Here is a 24,137-nt window from a genome sequence, read left to right as displayed (position 1 = left end):
AAAAAAAAAAAAAAAAAAAAAAAAAGATATCTTACCTTGGCTATGCTAGATGGGGGTAGTATTTCCAAAGAAAATGTCTCTCAGAAAATACAAATTTGTTTTTATTTTAAGAGACAGGGTTTCATTCTGTTATTCAGGCTGGATTGCAGTGGCATGATGACAGCTCAGTGCAACCTCTACCTCCCAGGCTCAGGTTATCCTCCTACCTCAGCCTCTCAAGTAACTGGGATTACAGGCTGAGCTACCATGCTTAGCTAATTTTTTCTTTTTTGAGGAGATGGGGTCTCACTGTGTTGCTGGACTTGTCCTGGGCTTAAGCCATTCTCCTATCTTGGCCTCCCAAAGTGCTGAGTTTACAGACATGAGCCACCACATCCAACTACTACTCATGATTTTTAACCTAGCAGCTGGAAAGATGGAGTTGAAATGACTGGAACATCAGTGAAAAGGAGAGGTTGGAAGTTCAGTTTTGGACACATTACCCTTTAGGCACTTTTTAGACATTAAGATGGTGAGACCTATTTGGCTTCCCATTATAAGAATTGATTTCAGGTGAGGTCCAGGCTGGAGATTTTAATTTGTTGTAGCCAGTAGCATATTGATAGTATCCAAAGTCTTGAGGTCATGTAGGGATTGAGTACAGAGAGAAAAGGGGGAAGGTCTAGTGGCCGAGCCTTGAGATACTCTCACTATTCAGACTTGGAGGATGTGCTCTGGCTCCACTCGAGGGTTGGATTCAAATTTTAAAAGAGTTAGGGGATATGAATGAAAGAACAAGGTAAAACAGCTAAAAGCTGTAAGTCGAATAGCAGGAAATTTGGGAGAGGGTGCCCTGGAAGCTAAGTGAAGAAAGTGTTTCCAGAAAGAAGGTGTTTCAAATACTGTTGTAATTTAGGTGGAGGGGGGGATTGAATGACCGTGGGATTTAGTAATGTGGAGGTCATTGGTGACCTTGACAAAGAAAGTAGCTTTTGGTAGAATAGAGAGCCCACAACCATGATTGGGGTTAAAGAAAGAACTATCTTCTTGACTAGGAGGAATAAAAATTGATACAGCAAGTTTAGACAGTTTTTGGTAGAAGTTACCTTATTTCAACATAATTTTGTAAATACATACAGAAATTAATTAAAATTTTGATAAAAGGGCTTATACAAGACAAAATCGTTTTAGTGATAAAACTTTTTTCCTCTTGATTTTTCTTGTAACATAAATATTTTCTTTTCAAAAATAATATCTTTTAGATTTTAATATTTAAGCTAAAAAGGCTTTGTCTTACTACTTTTCACACTATTATTCTGATATTTGGAATTTTTTTTGTGTGTGAGATGGAGTCTCACTCTCAGGTGGGAGTGCAGTGGCATGATCTCAGCTCACTGCAACCTCTGCTTCCCAGGTTCAAGTGATTCTCCTGCCTCAGCCTCCTGAGTAGCTGGGATTATAGGCATGTGCCACCACACGTGGCTGATATTTGTATTTTTAGTAGAGACAGGGTCTCATCATGTTAGCCAGGCTGGTCTTGAACTCCTGACCTCTGGTGATCCACTTGCCTCAGCTTCCCTCAGCTGGGATTACAAGTGTGAGCCACTGCAACCAGCCCAAAACAAATATTTTTAAAAGAGCTATGCTGGCCGGGCGCAGTGGCTCATGCCTGTAATCCCAGCACTTTGAGAGGCTAAGGCGGGCGATCATGAGGTCAGGAGTCTGAGACCAGCCTGGCCAACATAGTGAAACCCCGTGCCTACTAAAAATACAAAAAATTAGCTGGGCATAGTAGCAGGCGCCTGTAATCCCAGCTACTCGGGAGGCTGAGGCAGGAGAATTGCTTGAACCTGGGAGGCAGAGGTTGCAGTGAGTGGAGATTGCACCACTACACTTCAGCCCAGGCAACAGTGTGAGACTCCGTCTCGAAAGAAAAAAAAAAAGGCTATTGGTTTTCTGAGTTTAGCTTGTGCATGAAAGTACTTACTGGCTTAAAGTAAATTAAATGCTAGTATTTAGCACACAGCCTTATGGTTTACGGCCGTTTTTCTTCTCGCTTTTTTTTTGGTGGGGGTGGGGGTGGGAATAGATTTCTCCTTGTCAATGTTGGTACCTTATAGACACTGATGATGAGAATTACTCAAGTACAAATGTAGCAAAGATGCCTCCTAGTGGCTGCCTGTTGGAATTGCATTTGAGTCTTGCAAATTATTCGTTGGGGAAATAATTTTTGAGTACAGTGTGTATGAAGCACTCTGCTGTATGTACAAGCACGTGATCTTTGCCCTCTTGGAGCTTCCAGTCTAGGAAAGGGGGAAGGCATTCATCAAATGATCATAAAAACTGAATTTTTTTTGGTTATATGGAGTTTCTCCCTTGTCACCCAGGCTGGAGTGCAGTGGTGCAATCTCAGCTCATTGCAACCTCAACGCTTCCCAGGTTCAAACGATTCTCCTGACTCAGTCTTCCAAATAGCTGAGATTACAGGTGCCCACCACCACACCCAGCTAATTTTTGTGTATTTTGTATAGACGAGGTTTTGCCGTGTTGGCCAGGCTGGTCTCGAAGTTCTGACCTCAGGTGATCAATCCGCCTCAGCCTCTCAAAGTGCTGGGATTACAAGTGTGAGCCACTGCACCCAGATAAAACTGAAAACTTTTAATTCTTCTTTTTTTTTTTTTTAAATGGAGTCTCACTCTCACCCAGGCTGGAGTGCAGTGGCACGATCTCAGCTCACTGCAACCTTCGCCTCCCAGGTTCAAGCGATTCTTTTGCCTCCATCTCCTGAGTAGCTGGGACTACAGGCTTATGCCACCACACCCAGCTAATTTTTGTAGAGATGGGGCTTCACCATGTTGTCCAGTCTGGTCTTGAACCCCTGACCTCAGGTGATCTGCCTGCCTTGGCTTCCCAAAGTGCAGGGATCACAGGCACGAAGCACCGCACTCAGCCAATTCTTATATGTATTAATGAAAACCTAAAATAAAGATATTTCACCTAATCAGAGAGTCAAGAAAAGTGATATTTGAACTGAGATTTGAAGAATTGCTGGAGGCTAAGGGGGAAGAAAGTGTGTTTTAGGCATAGAAAACAGCATTTTCAAAAAGCTCAATGATAGGAAGAAGCATAGTGACATAAGAAACTCTGGTGAAGGCCAGTGTAGCTGGAACAGGGATAAAGAAATAAGAAACTTGGATAGAATGAGAAAATACTGCATTTTATAGGCAGTGATAAAGAGTTGTGTTTAACTGGATGTGGTGGCTCATACCTATAATTCAAATACTTTGGGAGGCCAAGGCAGGTGGATTGCTTGAGTTCAAGGAGTTCAGGAGCAGCCTGGGCAACATGATGAAATCTCCTCTCTGCAAAAATTTAGCTGGGCATGGTTGTGTGTGCTTGTAGTACCAGTTACTCAGGAGTCTTTGGTGGGAGGATTGCCTGAGCCCAGCAGGCTGCAGTGAGCCAAGATTGCATCACTGTACTCCAGCCTGGGCAACAGAGCAAGACCCTGTTTCAAAAAAACAGAAGTATTGCATCTATTTTAAAATCAATTGTAAACTATAACAGAATAAGGGTGGGAAACATAATCAGATTTGTGTGTTTTTAATTGTGGTAAAATATACTTAACCTACACATAACTTACCATTGTAAACATGTGGTTTATTGATGTTAAGTACAGTTACACCGTTATGCAACCATCACCACCATTCATCCTGGATTCGTGGAGGGGTTTTAATTTTTGTTTTTGTAATTTCAACTTTTAGATTGAGGAAGTACATGTACAGATTTGTTACATGGGTATATGCTGAGGTTTGGGGTATGATTGATTGCACCATCCAGGTAGGGAGCATAGAGTACCCAATTGTTAGTTTTTCAACTCTTCCTCCTTCCCTCCCTTCTCCCTCTAGTAGTCCCCAGTGTCTATTATTGCCATCTGTATGTTCATGTATACCCAGTGTTTAGCTCCCACTTACGAGAACATGTGGTATTTGGCTTTCTTTTCCTGAGTTAATTTGATTAGGATAATGGCCTCCAGCTGCATCTGTATTGCTGCAAAGGACATGATTTCATTCTTTTTTTGTGGCTGTGTAGTATTCTGTAGTGTGTATGTACCATGTTTTCTTTATCCATTTAACTTGGATGGACACCTAGGTTGATTCCTTGTCTTGCTATTGTGAATAGTGCTGCGATGAACATTTGAGTGCATGTGTGTTTTTTGGTAGAGTGATTTATTTTCTTTTGATGTATACTCAGTAATGGGATTGCTAGATGGAATGGTGGTTCTGTTTTAAGTTCTTTGAGAAATCTCTGTACTGCTTTCCACAGTGGCTGAATTAATTTATATTCCCACCATGCCTGGGATTACAGGCATGAGCCACCTAACCTGGCCAAAGAATGATCTTTGAATGGATCCTGGATATTAAATGCATTATTGTGACAACTGGGAAAATTGAACACTAACTTTATATTATACAGTAGTCTAGCAATACAAAATTGCCTAACTGTGGTAAAATAACATCCTCATGTTTAGGAGATAAATGTTGAAGTATTACTATTTGGAGGTGAAGTGTTTTGAGTCTGTAATCTAATCTCAAATGGTTCAGCAAATAACTAAAACCAGCTTTATCCACAGATTCCAACATTGTCTGCTTAAAAGATCCCAAATAGTCTTCGAAAGAACTATTAGAATTAATAAGTGGATTCAGCAAGTTCACAGGACCCAGATTCAGCATACACAGTCTATCATATTTTTATGTATTAGAAATGAACAATTCATAATGAAATTTAAATAAGTATTATTTATAATCGCAGACAAAAAAACCATGAAATACTTAGGTATAATTGTAACAAACTATGTTTAAGATTTATAGGCGGGAAACTACCAAATAATGAAAGAAATCTAAGAAATAGAAATAAACCATATATCTTAGTCAAAACCCAGATATATTAAAGTTAGAATTTAAGTTAGAAGAAACAAAAATTTAAGTTAGAAACAATCTCTTCTTCTAAAAACCTATTGAGGTTTATTGAGAAAGAAATAGAGCTTGAGGGCCAGGTGTGGTAGCTTACACCTGTAATCCCAGCACTTTGGGAGGCCAAGGTAGGTAGATCACAAGGTCAGGAGATTGAAGCCATCCTGGCTAATGCAGTGAAACCCCGTCTCTACTGAAAAATTAGCCGGGTGTGGCCGCATGTGCCTGTAGTCCCAGCTACTTGAGAGGCGAGGCAGGAGAATCACTCGAATCTGGGAGGTGGAGGCTGCAGTGAGCCGAGATCACGCCGCAGCACTCCAGCTTGGCAACAGAGCAAGATTCTGTCTCAAAAAAAAAGAAGAAGAAATAGAGATTGAGACCAGGTGCAGTAGCTCTTGCCTGTAATCCCAGCACTTTGGGAGCTGAGGTGGGCAGATCATCTGAGGTTAGGAGTTTGAGACTAGCTTACTAGCTTAGCCAACATGATGAACCCCTGTCTCTACTAAAAATACAAAAGTTAGCCAGGTGTGATGGTGGGCACCTTTAATCCCAGCTATTCGGGAGGCTGAGGCAGGAGAATCACTTGAACCCAGGAGGTTGCAGTGAGCTGAGATGATGCCATTGCACTCTAGCCTGGGCAACAAGAGTGAAACTCCATCTCAAAAAAAAAAAAAAGAGTGAGATTGGCAAGATATTGGAGACTAGTGATTTCAAAGTTGTCAGTAGAAGTTGGAAACTTAAAAGGATGGTTTCACTAAAGCAACCTAAATATACACGCATATATATGTGTCTGTAGGTAGATAGGTAGGTAGATAGATATCTCCAGGAAGATAAGAACATAAAAGTAATAGTCCCTACAGGGAAAACTGGAAGGGCAGTGATGAGAAAGGAGAATTTTTACTGTATACCCTTTGTATTTTTTGGATTTTTTACCATGTGAATGTATTACATAGGTGCTGTGGCTCATATCTATAAAAGACAGGCCCAGTGCCGTGGCTTATACCTATAATCCCAGCACTTTGGGGGATGGAGGTGGGAGAATCACTTGAGTCCAGGAGTCGGAGACCAGCCTGGACAGCATAGTGGGATCCCATATAAAAAAAAAAAAAAAAAAAAAAAAAATTAGCTGGGCCTGTTGGTGCACACCTACAGCTAGTGCTCAACTTACGACCACGGTCGGGACCGTGGACAGGTTGTAACACGATTTGGTCGTAAGTTGAGTAGGCTATACGTACAGTTGAAATGGTGCCCACGGAGATGGTAGTGCTGCCGGAAGCTGGTCCGCACTGTCGTACGCCCAGCCAGGCAACGTTTGCGCTGCCAGACGTGGAGCAGTCGTGGCTAGCGATTGTGGTCGTAAAATCGAATGGTAGTAAGTTGCATAGGTGGTAAGTCGATCAATACGTGTATAGTCCCAGCTGCTTCAGAGGTTGACGTAGGAGGATCACTTGAGCCCAGGAGATCGAGGCTGCAGTGAGCCGTGATTGTGCCACTAACTGCCTCCATGTTTTATTTTTATTATTTTGTCAATCAGGGAGCTTTATTTTCTGTTACAAAGAGGTAAATGTGTCTTTGTGAGCTTATCTGGATTATAATTAGCTTTTAGTGGTCGCATGTGTTCTGTTCTACTGCTCAGAGGGTTGAATTGCTCTTTGAAGAGTCTGGTTAGTAATGATTTTGCTATTTTCGAGTGGGAGTAATTGACTTGAATTATTTTGTTGGACTCTGAGCATGTTTGAATTGCCAGTTATTTCTGATGGGCGCTAATGGGGAAGTTTAAGGAAAAGGACAAAGAGCTTCCTTTTGTTTAACAAAAAAAAAAAAAAAAAAGAGACCTACTGAAAGGGGACAAAAATTGTTTAACCTCTTGTCTGAAAATCTTTTGCTTTTAATTTAGGCCTTTCCCTTAAGTAGTTCACAATAAGCCAAAGAGGTGGAAATTAATGTTTTCTCCTTTCTGTCTCCTCTTCCTCATTTATTGGAAACAAAAGAAAAATTTATATTGTTTCATTTATGTTGTCTTATATATTACAGAAAAGTAGATGGTTTCTATAAATCATTTTTATTTTCTTCTGTTTCAGTTTTATTGATCTTTTTTATGGTCTGGGTTGACCATATCTAATAGGTCTACAGGCAGAAGTTTAGGCATTGTTTTTATGTGGAGCTAATCAAGGAGAAGGATAAAAGTAAGAGCCTTCTTTTTCAGGCTCACTGAAAGGGAGAACTGTTGCTCTCCAAAGGTCGGTCATATGGTTGGTAAAGGGCATTAAAATGCTCGGTTTTCGATTTTGGATTTTCTTCCAAGTGACTGGTACTCATTCTGTAAGTTTTGATGTAGGTACTTTACTTATCTAGGGATTAACAGGAACTTTACACACAGCCATTGGTACTTCTGTTTGTAGGATAAGCTCTCATTTTGTCCTTTTTCTTCAAAATTATCTTGATTAATCCTGGCCCTTTGTGCTTAGCCTATCAAATTCTACAATAGTCCTTTTGGGATTTTGGTTAGAATTACATTGACTTTGTAGATTATTTTGGGAAGAATTAATATCTATTATAACAGGTATTCCTATCTGTGAATGTGATTGGTTTCTTCATTTATATAGATTATCTTTTTAATGTTTCAAAATAGATCCTATGATTTTCATAACAGGTATATATACCTTTTGCTAAATTTGTTCCTAAATACCTTATATTTTGTTCATTGTTAAAATAAGATTATTTAAAAATTTTTATTTTCTAAATTTTGCTATTGTATAGAAATACTGTTGACTTATATATTGGGTTTGTATTTAACAACTTTGCTAAACTTTCCTATTGTAATAATTTCTTTTTGGTTTTCAGTGTAGAAATGAAATTATCTCAGCTGGTTGTTTCAAGATTAAAAAATGAAGTGAAATTATCTGCAATAATAGTATTATTTTCTCCTTTCCATTTTGTGTACCTTTTATTTTTATTATCTTACTGTGCTGGGAAGGACTCAGTATAGTATTAGAAGAGAAGCAATGATACAAGGTATAGTTTTCTTATTTCTGCATTTTAAAGGGAATACATTTAACATTTTATCTTTAAGATGATCATTACAGAATTCTAGTGGATGGACTTTATCAGGTTAAGGCAGTTCCCTTTTATTCTTACTTTGCTAGAAAGTCTTATCATGAAAGAAGTTTGAATGTTATCAAATGCTTTTCTGCATCTATTGAGACAAACTGTGTAGATTTTCTCTTTTAATCTGTTGCTGTCATACTCTTCCATCTAATACTTCTTGCTTTTTCTGCTCCATTCCCCCAGGTGATTTATGGAGTTATGATTTCTTCAGTGGTGAGTTTGTGGTGTCACCTGAACCAGACACAAGTGTCCACACTCTTGACCCTCAGAAGCACAAGTATATTATATTGGGGAGTGATGGACTTTGGAATATGATTCCACCTCAAGATGCCATCTCAATGTGCCAGGACCAAGAGGAGAAAAAATACCTGATGGTGAGAAGTGATTCAATAACTTGATATTGTTGTCTAAACATTGTTTTGGTATTTCTGTCAGGTTGTTGAATATGAATTAAGTACATTCACCTTGAGTAGATTTTTGCATTTGCCTGGATCTGCTAGTGGGTAAAACATAGGCTTTGTAGATCCTAATCATTAGGGGAATGAGGCAAGAAATAAGTAAGAGAAACCTAATAACAAAATACACAACCACTGACTTCAGTATAAATTGGCCTATGAAATATTGCTAATTCCTTATTTTAAAAATGATATAATTTGTGTACCATAAAATTTATCCTTTTAAAGTATATAATTCAGTGATTCTTAGTGTAGTTCACAAAGCTGTGCAACCATCACCACTACTTTTTTTTTTTTTTTTTTTTTTTTTTTTGAAACTGAGTCTCGCTCTGTCTCCCAGGCTGGAGTACAGTGGTGTGATCTCAGCTCACTCTTAACCTCTGCCTCCCAGGTTCAAGCGATTCTTCCACCTCAGCCTCCCAAATAGCTGAGACTACAGGCATGGGCCACCACACCCAGCTAACTTTTTGTATTTTTAGTGGAGATGGGGTTTCACCATGTTGGCCAGGCAGGTGTCGAACTCCTGACCTCAGGTGATCTGCCTGTCTCAGCCCCACAAAGTGCTGGGATTACAGGTGTGAGGCACCATGCCTGGCCTCCATTACCACTACTTCTACTACTTTTTTTTTCCCCCCAAGCGATGAAGTCTCACTGTGTTCCCCCAGGCTCGTTTAGAACTCCTAGGCTTAAGCAGACCTCTCACCTGAGCCTCCTGATTACCTGGGACTACTGTGCTGCTATGCCCAGCTTCTAATCTCACAACATTTTCATCATCATCCCCTAACAGAGTACATGGATGTATCTGGAATCAAAGACCCACAGATGGGTTATCCTTAGAAAAGGTGATCTTTCTCTTAGATGGAAGAAATGGTAAAGCTGTATTTTGAGGTGAAACGAGGGGCAAATTGATTGAATTTTTGTTAAGTTGCCTCCATTCAGGCCAGGTGTGGTGGCTCAAACCTGTAATCCCAGCACTTTGGGAGGCCGAGGCGGCTGGATCACCTAAGATCAGGAGTTCAAGACCAGCTTGGCCAACATGGTGAAACCCCGCCTTTACTAAAAATACAAAATTAGCCAAGTGTAGTGGCACACGCCTATAGTCCCAGCTACTTAGGAGGCTGAGGCAGGAGACTCTCTTGAACCTGGGAGGCAGAGGTTGCAGTGAGCCAAAGTTATGCTATTGGATTCCAGCCTGGGTGATAAGAACAAAACTCTGTCTCAAAAAAAAAAAAAAAAATTGCCTCCATTCATTCACTCAACTAACATATTAGGCACAGGGGTTACAAAAGTAAATAGAATATGGTCCTTCCTCAGCACTTACCATATTGTTATAAATAGAATATACAAATAACTAACAATCCCATTAGATTATGAGTTCTTTAAAGGTGAGAGTCATTTTGATTCAGTTTTACAATTTCAGGGCCTGGTGTGTTGCATTTAGTCAGAGATTATTAGATATCAAAGAGTAGCATAAAGACTCTTCTGTCCAATGGATTTAGAATTCTTTAATGATCTGAGAGAGATCATTTCAATGGCATGAAAACAAAAACTAGTTTGTAGTAGGTTGGAAGAACCTATTTATGGACACTAAAGTGTTTTAAGATGAGTATTGAAGGAAGCATCCGTATAATAATAATTAGAACAAGTCTTATGAGACCTGAGAGAGTGAGACAATAGAAAACTTCAGAAGATTGCATAGGAAGCTTCATGGAAGAGAGTGATATTTGAGCAAGAAAGTTTGTAGGATTGATCTAAGGCAACAATGGTTTTTGGAAAAAAACACAAATACATGTAGGCCTGGCGCGGTGGCTTACGCCCGTAATCCCAGCATTTTGGGAGGCCAGGGCGGGTGGATCACTTGAGGTCAGGAGTTCAAGACCACCCTGGCCAATATGGTGAAACTCCATCTCTACTAAAAATACAAAAATTAGCTGGGCGTGGTGGCATGCGCCCGTAATCTCAGCTACTTGGGGGGCTGACACAGGAGAATCACTTGAACCCAAGAGGCAGAGGTTGCAGTGAGCTGAGATTGTTCCACTGCACTTCAGCATGGTTGACAGAGTGAAACTTTTGGTCTCCAAAAAAAAAAAAAAAAAAAAATTTGAGTGGACATAACTACACTTAAAAATAGAGATTTTAAAACACACTTTAAAAATTTCGAAGTAAACTATACATATTTACTTCAAATATATATGGTTTTTGTGTATAAAAATGTATACTTTTGTGTGTATGTATGTAAAGAAATTTGTACACTTTCAAGTGGTACAAATGGTAAATCTCTCTCTCTGCGAGATTGTATCTTTCTGTGCTTAGATTATTTTATTTAGCATGATGGCCTCCAGTTCCATCCATGTTGCTGCAAATGACAGGATTTCAGGCTTTTCTATGGCTGAATACTATTTCATTTTATATATATATATATATATACACACGCACACGCACACACACAACATTTTCTTTCTTTTTTTTTTTTTTTTAATCTTTTTTCCTCCCCATGCTCCCAGTGCACTGAATAACATTTTCTTTATCCATTCATCTGTTAAGTGAAATTGACGTGGGAGGATTTCTGGACTATTGTGAATAGTGTTGCAATAAATATGGGAGTGCAGACAGACCTTCAGTGTATTGATTGTCTTTCTTTTGGATATATGTATAGTAGTGGAATTGTTGGATCATATGGTAATTTATTTTTTTTTTTTTTTTTTTTTTTTTTTTTTTGAGGAACCTTCATACTGTTCTTCATAGTGGCTACACTAATTTACATTCCTGCTAACATTGTTTGAGGGTTCCCGTTTCTCCACATCCTCAGCATCATTTGCAGTTGCCTTTTTTTGATACAAACCATTTTAACTGGCATGAGATGATACATCATTGTGGTTTGATTTGCATTTCTCTGATGATTATGTATTTTCGTTTGCCTATTTTTGCTTTGGTTGCTGGTGCTTTTAAGGTCTCATGCAAAAATTGTGAGCATTTCTTCCATGTTTTCTTCTAGTAGTTTCATAGTTTGTGAGATCAAAGTAGATCTCACAAAGAGAGAGAATAGAATTGTGGTTACCTATTCCACCAATTGAGGTCTTAGATTTAAGTCTTTAATCCAGTTTGATTTGATTTTTGTGTATGGTGAGAGATAGGCGTATTGTTTCATTCTTCTGCATATAGTTATCCAGTTTTCCCAGCACCATTTATTGTTGCTCTTGGCACCTTTGTTGAAGATGAGCTGGCTGCAAATTGTGTGGATTTAAATTTGAGTTCTCTGTTCTGTTCCATTGATCTATGTGTCTGTTTTTGTAGCAATACCATGCTATTTTTGTTACTGTAGCTCTCTTGTATAGTTTGAAGTCAGGTAGTGTGATGCCTCCAGCTTTGTTCTTTTGGCTTAGAATTGCTTTGGCTATTCAGGATCTTTTGTGGTTCCATATAAATTCTGAGCTTAAAGAAAAAATTATGTGAAGAATGTCATTGCAATTTTGATAGGTATTGAATCTTTAAATTGCTTTGGGCACTATTGTCATGTTAACAGTGTTAATCCATCCAGTCCATAAGCATGGACCATCTTTCTATTTTTTTGTGTCCTCTTCAATTTCTTTCATCAGTATTTTCTAGTTTTCCTTTATAGATCTTTCACAACTTTGGTTAAATTGATTACTAGGTATTTTATTATTTGTATACCTGTTGGAAATGGGATTGCTTTCTTGATTTCTTTTTCAGATTGTTTGCTGTTGGTATAGTAAATGCTGCTGATTTTTGTATGTTGATCTTGTGTCCTGCAATTTCACTGCATTTATCAGCTCTAACAGTTTTTTTGGTGGCATTTTTGGTTTTTATAGTTAGGGGATCATGTTATCTGCAAACAAGGCTCATTTGACTTCTTCGTTTCCAATTTGGATTCCCTTTATTTCTTTGTCTTGCCTAATTACTCTGGCCAGGACTTCCAGTATTGTTTTTTTTTTTTTTCCTGACACAGAGTCTTGCTCTGTCTCCTAGGCTGGAGTGCAGTGGCACGATCTTGGCTCACTGCAACCTCTGCCTCCCGGGTTCAACAGATTCTCCTGCCTTAGCCTCCTGAGTAGGTAGGATTACAGGTGCCTACCAACACACCTGGCTGATTTTTGTATTTTTAGTAGAGACAGAGTTTCACCATATTGGTCAGGCTGGTCTTGAACTCCTGACCTCAAATGATCCACGTGCGTCAACCTCCCAAAGTGCTGAGATTACAGGCGTGAGCCACCACGGCCAGGCAACTTCTAGTATTGTATTGAGTAACAGTAGTGAGAGTGGGGCATCTTTGTTTATTTCAGTCGTTAGAGGAAAGACCTTCAATTTTTTTCCCCATTCAGTATGATGTTAGCTGTGGGTTTGTCATTTTGAGGTATATATCTACTATACTCACCTTTGATGAGAGGTTTTTTATCATAAAAGAAATGTTCAATTTTATGAAATGCTTTCTCAGCATCTATTGAAATAATACGCTTTTGTTTTTGTTTATGAGACAGAATCTCACTTTGTCATCCAGGCTGGAGTGCAGTGGTACAAACTTGGCCCACTGCAACCTCCACCTCCTGGGTTCAACTGATTCTCCTGCCTCAGCCTTCTGAATAGCTGAGGTGGGAGGATCACTTGAGCCCAGGAGGTTGAGACTACAGTAAGCCGAGGTCACATCACTGCACTCCAACCTGGGTGACAGAGGGAGACCCTGTCTCAAAGACAACAAACAAACAGATTTCCACTCTTTTTCATCGTTCATTTATTTCTTCAGGTACTTTTAATACATGTAGGCAGCCGGGCGCGGTGGCTCACACCTGTAATCCTAGAACTTTGGGAGGCTGAGGCGGGTGGCTCACTTGAGGTCAGGAGTTCGAGACCAGCCTGGCCAACATGGTGAAACTCCATCTCTACTAAAAATAAATAAATAAATAAATAAATAAAATTAGCTGGGTGTGGTGTTGGGTACCTGCAATCCCTGCTACTAGGGAGGCTAAGGCAGAAGAATTGCTTGAACTGGGGAGGTGGAGGTTGCAGTGAGTTGAGATCGCACCATTGTACTCCAGCCTGGGCAACAAGAGCAAAACTCCATCTCAAAAAAAAAAAAAACAAAACAAAAACCATGTAGGCTTATTTTCTGGAGTACATCATTTTCATTTCTATTCTGTGAAACCTAGCAGATTTTAAATTTATATATGACACTGAAAGTTTTATTCCAAGCCACATTTATTTGCATAAAATGAGATCCTTTTGGTTTTGTTTCCTTTACTCATTTGGTTGGTATATATTTGTTCTCCATACTTTTTAAATTTTATTTTTATTTTTATTTTTATTTTTTTTGAGACGGAGTTTCGCTCTTATTACCCAGGCTGGAGTGCAATGGCGCAATCTCGGCTCACCGCAACCTCCGCCTCCTGGGTTCAAGCAATTCTCCTGCCTCAGCCTCCCGAGTAGCTGGGACTACAGGCATGCGCCACCATGCCCAGCTAATGTTTTGTATTTTTAGTAGAGACGGGGTTTCACCATGTTGACCAGGCTGGTCTCGATCTCTTGACCTCGTGATCTACCCGCCTCGGCCTCCCAAAGTGCTGGGATTACAAGCGTGAGCCACCGCGCCCGGCCTGTTCTCCATACTATAAGCAGTTACCGTGTTATTTTTTCCCCATATGAGTGACATTGACTGTTTATATGTATAAACACACACACACACACACACACACACACACACACACACACACACACACACAGACACATACACACATATATAAGTTGTTTGTATTTCCTTTTCTCTGGATTTTGTTTATATCCTTTGACAATTTTTATGTTGAGTCGTTGTTTTCAATTTGTAGAAGCTCTTATGTTAGGAGGAAATTGACCCTCTGTAATGATTTTTTTCACCATGCCTGATTGTCTTGTTTGTGAATTATGTTTTCTAAATAACTTGATGTTTACTTTCTTTTTAAGTAACTTTTTTATAACTTTTTCTAATTAAAGTTACAGCGAAGGCTGAGTTTCTTGATAATAACATCTGAGTGAAATTTAATGACAGTCTGAAACCATGTTTTGTTAGTATTTGTTTTAATTCAGAAAAGTACTATTTTAATATAGCTAAGGAGACTGGGGATAATGTGTGAAAATTTGGGAGCTTTATTTAGGCCACAATGAACACCAATTATTTAATTTGATATAGATGTAGTGGCAGCTAAATCTGAGTTACTTTCCTTCTCCTTATTCTTTTGAATACAGGGTGAGCACGGACAATCTTGTGCCAAAATGCTTGTGAATCGAGCATTAGGCCGCTGGAGACAGCGTATGCTCCGAGCAGATAACACTAGTGCCATAGTAATCTGCATCTCTCCAGAAGTGGACAATCAGGGAAATTTTACCAATGAAGATGAGTTATATCTGAACCTGACTGATAGCCCTTCCTATAATAGTCAAGAAACCTGTGTGATGACTCCTTCCCCATGTTCTACACCACCAGTAAAGGTATATAGTTCCATAGTTTTTAAGTTATATTTTAGTTGTCATCAATTCTTTGGTTAGTGTCACCTGGAAACAATTTTTAAATTCTTACAGGATTTTGGATTTGAACTCGATTCAACAAAGTGATGTAACTTATTATCAAAGAGCCATCTTTACATCAGTACTAATCTGAATGCCAGCTGTGTGTACAGAACTAATAAAAAGGTGATTTTGGCTCCTTAAAAATATTATTGTTTGCCGTCTAATGCCATGAACATTATTTTTAAAGTATTTAGAAGTTAGTGAAGCACTTAAATATATTTTATTTGAATCTCATAGTCCAGAAGTAGAGCAAATGTTATTATTTCATTTTATCAGTAATAAACCCGAGAGATTAAACTGTCCAAACAAGGTCGTAGAGAATCAAGATTGAGCTGGACCTGAGGATAGCAGACATTAGAACTGGTTGTCTGTTAACTTGTATAAGAAACCTTATTCCTCAGCTGGGCACAGTGGCTGATGCCTGTAATCCCAGCACTTTGGGAGGCCGAGGCAGGCGGATCACGAGGTCAAGAGATCGAGACCATCCTGGCCAACATGGTGAAACCCCGTCTCTACTAAAATACAAAAATTAGCTGGGCGTGGTGGCGCACACCTGTAGTCCCAGCTACTTAGGAGGCTGAGGCAGGAGAATTGCTTGAACCCAAGAGGTGGAGGTTGCGGTGAGCCGAGATTGTACCATTGCTCTCCAGCCTGGTACCTGGTGACAGAGCAAGACTCTGTCTAAAAAAAAAAATAAATCTTATTCCTGTTTTTTATCCATGTTAATATTGAATGAGTGTAAGATATGCTGTGAAATAAGCAAATTTTAAGTTGATATCATACTTTCCTGTTTTGATTTACTAAGAATTCAAATACCTGGTTGTGTTTTCATCCTAATTTTTTCCCAATAAAAATTAGCAATATTGATTGATAATTGCTTTAATATATAGTATGGCTAATCTGGCCTTCTGAGAATGTGTTTTCAGTAGACTGACCATTAAAATGGGAAATATAGCAAAATCTAATGTCATCTATTCAGGCAGTTTTTTAAAGTGTTAGAGGCCTTTAAATTTGGGCATTGTAATCCTGTAGTCAGTATTTGGAAATGTATTGTCACTGCTTGGCTTTCTTTCGCTTTACATACATATGGCAAAAAAAAACACATATGGTCAGATGAAATGGAATATTTTCTTTTTTTGAGACAGAGTTTCACCCTTGTGGCCCATGGTGGAGTGCAGTGACATGATCTTGTCTCACTGCAACATCTACCTCCTGGGTTCAAGCAATTCTCCTGCCTCAGCTTCCCAAGTAGCAGGGATTACAGGTACCTGCCACCTACGCCCTGCTAATTTTTTGTATTTTTAGTAGAGATGAGGTTTTACCATGCTGGCCTGGCTGGCCTTGAGCTCCTGGTCTCAGGTTATCCACTCACATCCGCCTCCCAAAGTGCTGGGATTACAGGTGTGAGCCACTGTGCCCTGCCAAAATGGAGTATTTTAATTTACAAAAGCTTTCATTGAAAACTGAATGGTAATGCACGTTGAAACCTTTTAAAACCTTTATTTTCTTTTTGAAGCTGTGAAGGAGCTTATGTTTGTGTATTTGCCTATTTCTGAATATTTGTATGTAATTATTACTTTTATGTTCCCTGATAAACTGACCTTTAGGTAGTATAGAGAAGGAGACATTAGGGTGGGGAACAGTGTGAGGGACAAAAGGGCATTCTTTTATATATATATATGTATATGTATATGCATATATTTTTTTTAAAAGACGGGGATTCACCATGTTGGTCAGGCTGGTCTTGACCTCCCGACCTTCGGTGATCTGCCCGCCTTGGCCTCCAAAGTGCTTGGATTGCAGGTGTGAGCCACCATGCCCGGCCCAAAAGGGCATTCTTAATATTGACCCCAAATAAAAATTATTGCAGTCTACTGATTGGCATTAGTAAACCCATACATAAAATATATTTTTAAAATTACTTAAATTCTGATAGTGACCTAATAATAATAACAAAGTAAAGATAAGGAGATGTATGTATGCCAAAACTTATATGCAGGTATAGTTATTTGTTAACCAGTTGGCCCTGCCCAAATACAGGAAAATATTTAGATTAATTCAGAATAATTAATATTGTTGGCTCTGATCTAACAAGTAACAAAGACAAATTTCTGCCCAGAAATTGTTTTTGGTTTATTTATTTACCTTAATTGACATAAAGTTGAATATTCCTGACTATATTTTATCTATATCATTTATATCATTATTAAAGTTATCTCATGTTTAGTAGCATAGAGATAAATTTATTTTTATTTTATTTTTATTTTTATTTTTTTTTTTTGGGACGGAGTTTCGCTCTTGTTACCCAGGCTGGAGTGCAATGGCGCGATCTCGGCTCACCGCAACCTCCGCCTCCTGGGTTCAGGCAATTCTCCTGCCCCAGCCCCCTGAGTAGCTGGGATTACAGGCACACGCCACCATGCCCAGCTAATTTTTTGTATTTTTAGTAGAGACGGGGTTTCACCATGTTGACCAGGATGGTCTCGATCTCTTGACCTCGTGATCCACCCGCCTCGGCCTCCCAAAGTGCTGGGATTACAGGCTTGAGCCACCGCGCCCGGCCCTTATTTTTATTTTTTTTAAAGACAGGGTTTCACCATATTGGTCAGGCTGGTCTCGAACTCCTGACCTCAGGTGATCCACCTGCCTCAGCCTCCCAAAGCGCTGGGATTACAGGCGTGAGTCACCACGCCCGGTGCATAGAGACAAATTTAATGATTGTTTGGATAATGTTGAATAGTTTCAGAGACTTATTCACATTCACACTAGGCATTTGAGAGTAGATTTGTCTGTTAACATGTCAACTTCCATTTGAATTCTGACATAAATTAGCCTTTGTTTTGGGATGAAGATAGTGGAAAAGCCTTTGTTTAAGTGGTAGATCACTGTGACTCACATTTCTTTCTCTTTGTTTAGGGCAAAACTAAATTTAGCTATATTTTACAAGCTAAGATTTATAAGAAAGGAATGGAGAAGAGAGGAAAGAGATTCAGAAAATTAAAACTTAAGATTTAGTTGTGTTTTAGGCACCAGTTTGTAATTAATTGTTTAATATTGGATTACAGGGTAGATGGGAGGAGAAAGTTGATCTCTGAAGCAGTGAACTTTTTTAAAGTATGTATTTTTAGGGGGCAACCTCAATATAACATAACTGTTTTATGAACATGCAGGGCTTAGCAATACAAATCAATCTGGGGTAAGTCTAAAAAGTCTAAACAGTTGCCTGTGCTAACAGATGCAATGTATTCCCACCAAATGCCAATAAAAAGAGAAGGAAAAGGAAAAGTTCAAGGAGAAAGTGGGGGAAGGGAAGCCAGCATACCTGTAGTGTCAGAATAATAATAATCTATGCATTTAAAAAGATATAGCTGGCCGGGCGCCGTGGCTCACTCCTGTAATCCCAGCACTTTGAGACGCCAAGGCGGGCGGATCGTGAGGTCAAGAGATCAAGACCATCCTGGCCAACATGGTGAAACCCCATCTCTACAAAACTTAGCTGGGGGTGGTGGTGCACACCTGTAGTCCCAGCTACTTGGAATGTTGAGGCAGGAGAATCCCTTGAACCCAGGAGGGGAAGGTTGCAATGAGCTGAGATTATGCCTTTGCACTGCAGCCTGGCGACAGAAAAAGGCACACAGCTAAACAGAAATTACAATATATTATGTTAACTCTGAAATCATCCCATTATTTTTCTTTTATAGAGGAATTCCTGTTACTCAGAATTCTTTGTTCTTTTCTTCAGTGTCCATTGGTCCTAAAGTCAATATATATGGGTTTTTTAGTAAAGCATATTAATGTTTGTGGTTAGATTGAGATCATTTTAGAAACAAGTTTCTGGGCCAGGTGTGGTGGCTCACCCCTATAATCCCAGCACTTTGAGGGGCCAAGGCAGGTGGATCACTTGAGGTCAGGAGTTTGAGACCAGCCTGGCCAACATAGTAAAACCCTATCTCTACTGAAAATACAAAAAATTAGCTAGGCATGGTGGCGGACACATCTATCCCCAGCTACTCGGGAGGCTGAGGGAGAATCACTTGAACCCAGGAGGCAGAGGTTGCAGTGAGCAGATACTGTACCACTGCACTCCAGCCTAGGTGACAGAGCAAGACTCAGTCTCAAAAAAAGAAAAAAAGAAGCTTCTGGGTGCCTTCAGTTTCCCTTTTATTTTTGAACCTCCCTGCCTCTCTTATTTTCCTTTCCTTTTAATTCTAGACAAAGGAAACATTCCTATTATAAGTACACTTTTATATAGCACTTTTAAGAAAGGTGTTTATTAATAGAGGATTTTATATCAGAGAAAGATCAATATGTCTTTATTTTGCCACTCTACAAAAGGATTGCTTGGGCTTTTCAGAATCTATTAGAATTGTAGTAAATTTGATTGAGAGTCCACTTGAGGAAAATTTTACATGTTTTGGGGGAGAGAGTTTTTATGCTTTAACTCTGGACCTTGATAAACTATTAAGACAATGATTTTGTGAAATGTTATTAGTTTGGAAGAGTTGGGTTTGATAGTAAGAATGTTCTTATCTGGAGATGAGCCGATATTCTGCGTATATGTAGATTTAGAGCACTACACCCAAAGTAGTGGTGCATATCTGTCTAGATTGACACGAAGCTTTTTTAAAACAGGACTTTTAAGAACAGTAAGTGCCCTCGATAATTATCTTTTGTTTCATCAACTGGGAATTTCCCTAACCATTTCAGTAGGGGCCCATGTGTACTACTTTTCTCAGATCACAGGACAGTATCTAGTGTTTGCAGGATGGGTACAAAGAAACATTCATCTGAGTTTCCATTATGACATAGCTGCTTTAATATTGTACTTTGCTATAATAATGTGCTTTAATGTTGTAATGTTTTCCACACTACATACTCAAAAATTAGAATTTAGGAGATAGGAAATAAACAAAAAAACCACAAATTTGTTGCTTATCCCACTGAGGTGCTACCATCCCCCCAGTGGTTACACTAGTTTTCATTACTAGAAAATTGAGATTTTAATTTTTGTTATTTATTTATTTATTTGTGAGACAGAGTCTCACTCTGTCACCCAGGCTGGAGTGCAGTGGTACGATCTCTTCTCACTGCAACCTCCACCTCCCGGTCTCAAGCAGTTCTCCTGCCCCAGCCTCCAGAGTAGCTGGGATTACAGGCACGCACCACCATGCCTGGCTAATTTTTGTACTTTTAGTAGAGATGGGGTTTCACCACATTGACCAGGCCGGTTTTGAACTCCTGACCTCAAATGATCTGCCTGCCTCGGCCTCCCAAAGTGCTGGGATTATAAGGGTGAGCCACTGCACCTGGCCAAAAATTGAGATTTTTTTTAAAAGCTTTTTTTTTTTTTTTCTTTTTTGAAATAGGTAATGCTTCATGAATTTGTGTCATCTTCACATGGGGGCTATGCTAATGTTTGTATCATTCCAATTTTAGTATATGTGCTGCTGTAGCAAGCACTTAATGGCATCTTAAATTATTTTTTTGATGGTTCTTATGGAAAATATAAGGCTTTTCTGAAAAACAACTAGAGCAATTTCATCAGCATTATGTTATTGCCAAAAGTAAAATTAAAACATACACTGGCCGGGCATGGTGGCTCACGCCTGTAATCCAAGCACTTTGGAGGCCAAGGCGGGCGGATCACCTGAGGTCGGGAGTTCAAGACCATCCTGACCAACATGGTGAAACCCCGTCTTTAAAAGAAAAAAAAAAAAGGTATACACAGAGTATGTGATACTTTTGATCTTCACCATGTTTGGGTATAGAATAGTGGAAGAGTGAATGTGTGCCTATGGTTAATTTTGAGGGTCTGGTTTGAAATCTTGTTCTTTAATGTGTCTTATTTTTGGTTACCTGCCAGTGGACAGAAAAACTTGTGACCACAGGAATTTTCACCCACTTGAATAGATTATTTTATAATTTCATTTATTACCCTGAAGACAGATTTCAATGTCACTTTTTTTTTTTTTTTTTTTGAGACGGAGTCTTGCTCTGTCGTCAGGCTGGAGTGCAATGGCATGATCTCGGCTCACTGCAACCTCCGCCTCCTGGGTTCAAGCGATTCTTCTGCCTCAGCCTCCCGAATAGCTGGGACCACAGGGGCGTGCAACCTTGCCCAGCTAATTTTTTGTATTTTTAGTAGAGATGCGGTTTCATGATGTTGGCTGGGATGGTCTCGATCTCTTGACCTCTTGAGCCGCCTGCCTTGGCCTCCCAAAGTGCTGGGATTACAGGTGTGAATCACTCTTACTTTATGTTGTCTTCTCACTCAGGTTCCTCCCATTGAACTTTACACATAGTTTAGTAAATAGGTGGTGAACGAATTAGCGAATGCATACCATGTTTTGCCATCCTAATAGCTTCATAAGAAGCCTAATATCACATGCATAGGGTTGTTGAGTTCTAGGATAAATTTTTTCTTATTTGTTTTACCTTATTTTTCAGTCACTGGAGGAGGATTCATGGCCACGACTGAACTCCAAGGACCATATACCTGCCCTGGTTCGTAGCAATGCCTTCTCAGAGAATTTTTTAGAGGTTCCAGCTGAGATAGCTCGAGGGAATGTCCAGGGTGTAGTCATGCCCTCAAAAGATCCAGAACCACTTGAAGAAAATTGTGCTAAAGCCCTGACTTTAAGGATACATGATTCTTTGAATAATAGCCTGCCAGTTGGCCTTGTGCCTACTAATTCAACAAACACTGTCATGGACCAAAAAAATTTGAAGATGTCAACTCCTGGCCAAATGAAAGCCCAAGAAATTGAAAGAACCCCTCCAACAAACTTTAAAAGGACATTAGAAGAGTCCAATTCTGGCCCCCTGATGAAGAAGCATAGACGAAATGGCTTAAGTCGAAGTAGTGGTGCTCGGCCTGCAAATCTCCCCACAACCTCACAGCGAAAGAACTCTGTTAAACTCACCATGCGACGCAGACTTAGGGGCCAGAAGAAAATTGGAAATCCTTTACTCCATCAACACAGGAAAACTGTTTGTGTTTGCTGAAATGCATCTGGGAAATGAGGTTTTTCCAAACTTAGGATATAAGAGGGCTTTTTAAATTTGGTGCCGAAGTTGAACTTTTTTTAAGGGGACAAAATTAAAAGAATATACAGTTTGACTTTTTGGAATTCAGCAGTTTTATCCTGGCCTTGTACTTGCTTGTATTATAAATGTGAATTTTATAGATGTTAGGGTATAAGTTGCTGTAAAATTTGTATACATTTGTATCCACACAAATTCAGTCTCTTACTCTGATACACAGTAATCGTGACAACAGGGCTAAATGTTTAAAGAAATCAAAAGAATCTATTAGATTTTAGAAAAACATTTAAACTTTTTAAAATGCTTATTAAAAAATTTGTATAAGCCACTTGTCTTGAAAACTGCGCAACTTTTTAAAGTAAATTATTAAGCAGGCTGGAAAAGTGATGTATTTTCATAGTGACCTGTGTTTCACTTCATGTTTCTTAGAGACAAGTATCTTTCAAACATTTTTAATTTCTGATTTCATAATTCAGAACTAAATTTTTCATAGAAGTGTTGAGCCATGCTACAGTAAGTCTTGTCCCAATTAAAATACTATGCAGTATCTCTTACATCAGTAGCATTTTTCTAAAACCTTAATCATCAGATATGCTTACTAAATCTTTGGCATAGAAGGAAGTGTGTTTGCCGAAAACAATTCCCTTCTTTTTCATACCAGACCAATGACATTATTAGGTCTTAAAGTAGTTACTACCTTCTCGTGTTTGCTTAAAATATGTGAAGTTTTCCTTGCTATTTCAGTAACAGATGGTGCTGCAAATTCCCAACATGTCTTTAAATTATTTTATATCATACAGTTTTCATTGATTATATGGGTATACGTTCATCTAATAAATCAGTGAACTGTTCTTCATGTTGCTGTATTTGTAGTTGTTGGTTTATTTTAATGGTATGTGCAGGTTGAGTATCCCTATCCAAAATGCTTGGGACCAGAAGTGTTTCAGATTTTTTTAAATTTTGGAATATTTGCTTTATACTTAGCTTTTGAGCGTTCCTAATCCGAAATTCAAAATTCTCTAATGAGCATTTCCTTTGAGCATCATGTCTGCTCTGAAAAAGTTCCCAATTCTGGAGCATTTTGGATTTCGGATTTTCAGATTAGGGATGCTTGACCTGGATTAACGTTCTGTTGTGCCATGATCATGCTTTAAAGTGAGTTTATTTTTTTAATTTATTTATTATTTTGTTTCAGACGGAGTCTCACTCTTTTATCTAGGATGGAGTGCAGTGGCATGATTTCAGCTAACTGCAACCTCTGCCTCCTGGGTTCAAGTAATTCTCTTGCCTCAGCCTCCCTCCCCAGAAGCTGGGGTTACAGGCGTGTGCCACCACACCCAGCTAATTTTTGTATTTTTAGTAGAGACAAGGTTTTACCATGTTGGCCAGACTGGTTTTGAACTCCTGACCTCAGGTAATCTGCCCGTCTGGGCCTCCCAAAGCTCTGGGATTATAAGTGTGAGCCACCGTGTCCTGCCTAGAGTGAGTTTAAAATACAACTTAAAGTCTTCATTTTTGCACACTGAATTTTTTATTTTAATATAGAATACATTGAAATAGGCTGGGTGTGGTGGCTCACGCCTGTAATCCCAACACTTTAGGAGGCCGAGGTGGACAGATCATGAGGTCAGGAGATCGAGATCATTCTGGCCAACATGATGAAACCTTGTCTCTACTAAAATACAAAAAATTAGCCAGGCATGGTGGCGAGCATCTGTAGTCCCAGCTACTCGGGTGGGTGGGAGACTGAGGCAGGGGAATCTCTTTAACGTGGGAGGCGAAGATTGCAGTGAGGCAAGATCATGCCACTGCACTCCAGCCTGGTGACAGAGCAAGACTCCGTCTCAAAAAAAAAAAAAAAATTAAAATTAAATAATAAGAATGTGATTAAGTCAATTATGGCTTATAAGCATGTAAAATATGTAGCAATTTAAAATGAATAAAACACTGTATACTTTGGTAATACAGGGAAAAATCTAAAGGAAATTAATACTGAAACACTAATAGTATATTATTTTGATGTGGT

General features: G+C 39.1%; 1 protein-coding gene and 1 non-coding gene across 3 annotated transcripts in view; one reads left to right on the top strand and one right to left on the bottom strand.

Moving 5' to 3' along the window:
* Positions 1–22,972, top strand: part of PPM1D (protein phosphatase, Mg2+/Mn2+ dependent 1D) — a 54,009-nt gene extending 31,037 nt beyond the window's left edge. Inside the window, exons 4-7 of one of the 2 annotated variants that reach the window (XM_032280738.1) lie at positions 8,244–8,434; positions 14,747–14,989; positions 18,133–18,181; positions 21,515–22,017. In XM_032280738.1, coding sequence (XP_032136629.1) covers positions 8,244–8,434; positions 14,747–14,989; positions 18,133–18,162 — 464 coding nt within the window. In that variant the 3' untranslated portion in view covers positions 18,163–18,181; positions 21,515–22,017. Of the gene's footprint in view, positions 1–8,243; positions 8,435–14,746; positions 14,990–18,132; positions 18,182–21,514 lie in introns of both variants that reach the window. The other variant, XM_032280736.1, reaches the window with a different exon arrangement.
* Positions 20,426–20,527, bottom strand: LOC116553546. Its single transcript, XR_004269793.1, has one exon. It is a non-coding gene; the product is annotated as a U6 spliceosomal RNA (small nuclear RNA).
* Positions 22,973–24,137: the final 1,165 nt, after the last annotated feature.

This window comes from Sapajus apella, unplaced genomic scaffold, assembly GCF_009761245.1.
Source record: "Sapajus apella isolate SASKATOON/1434 unplaced genomic scaffold, GSC_monkey_1.0 scaffold12, whole genome shotgun sequence".
Taxonomy (NCBI): domain Eukaryota; kingdom Metazoa; phylum Chordata; class Mammalia; order Primates; family Cebidae; genus Sapajus; species Sapajus apella.
This window is presented reverse-complemented; position numbering and strand designations above follow the sequence as displayed.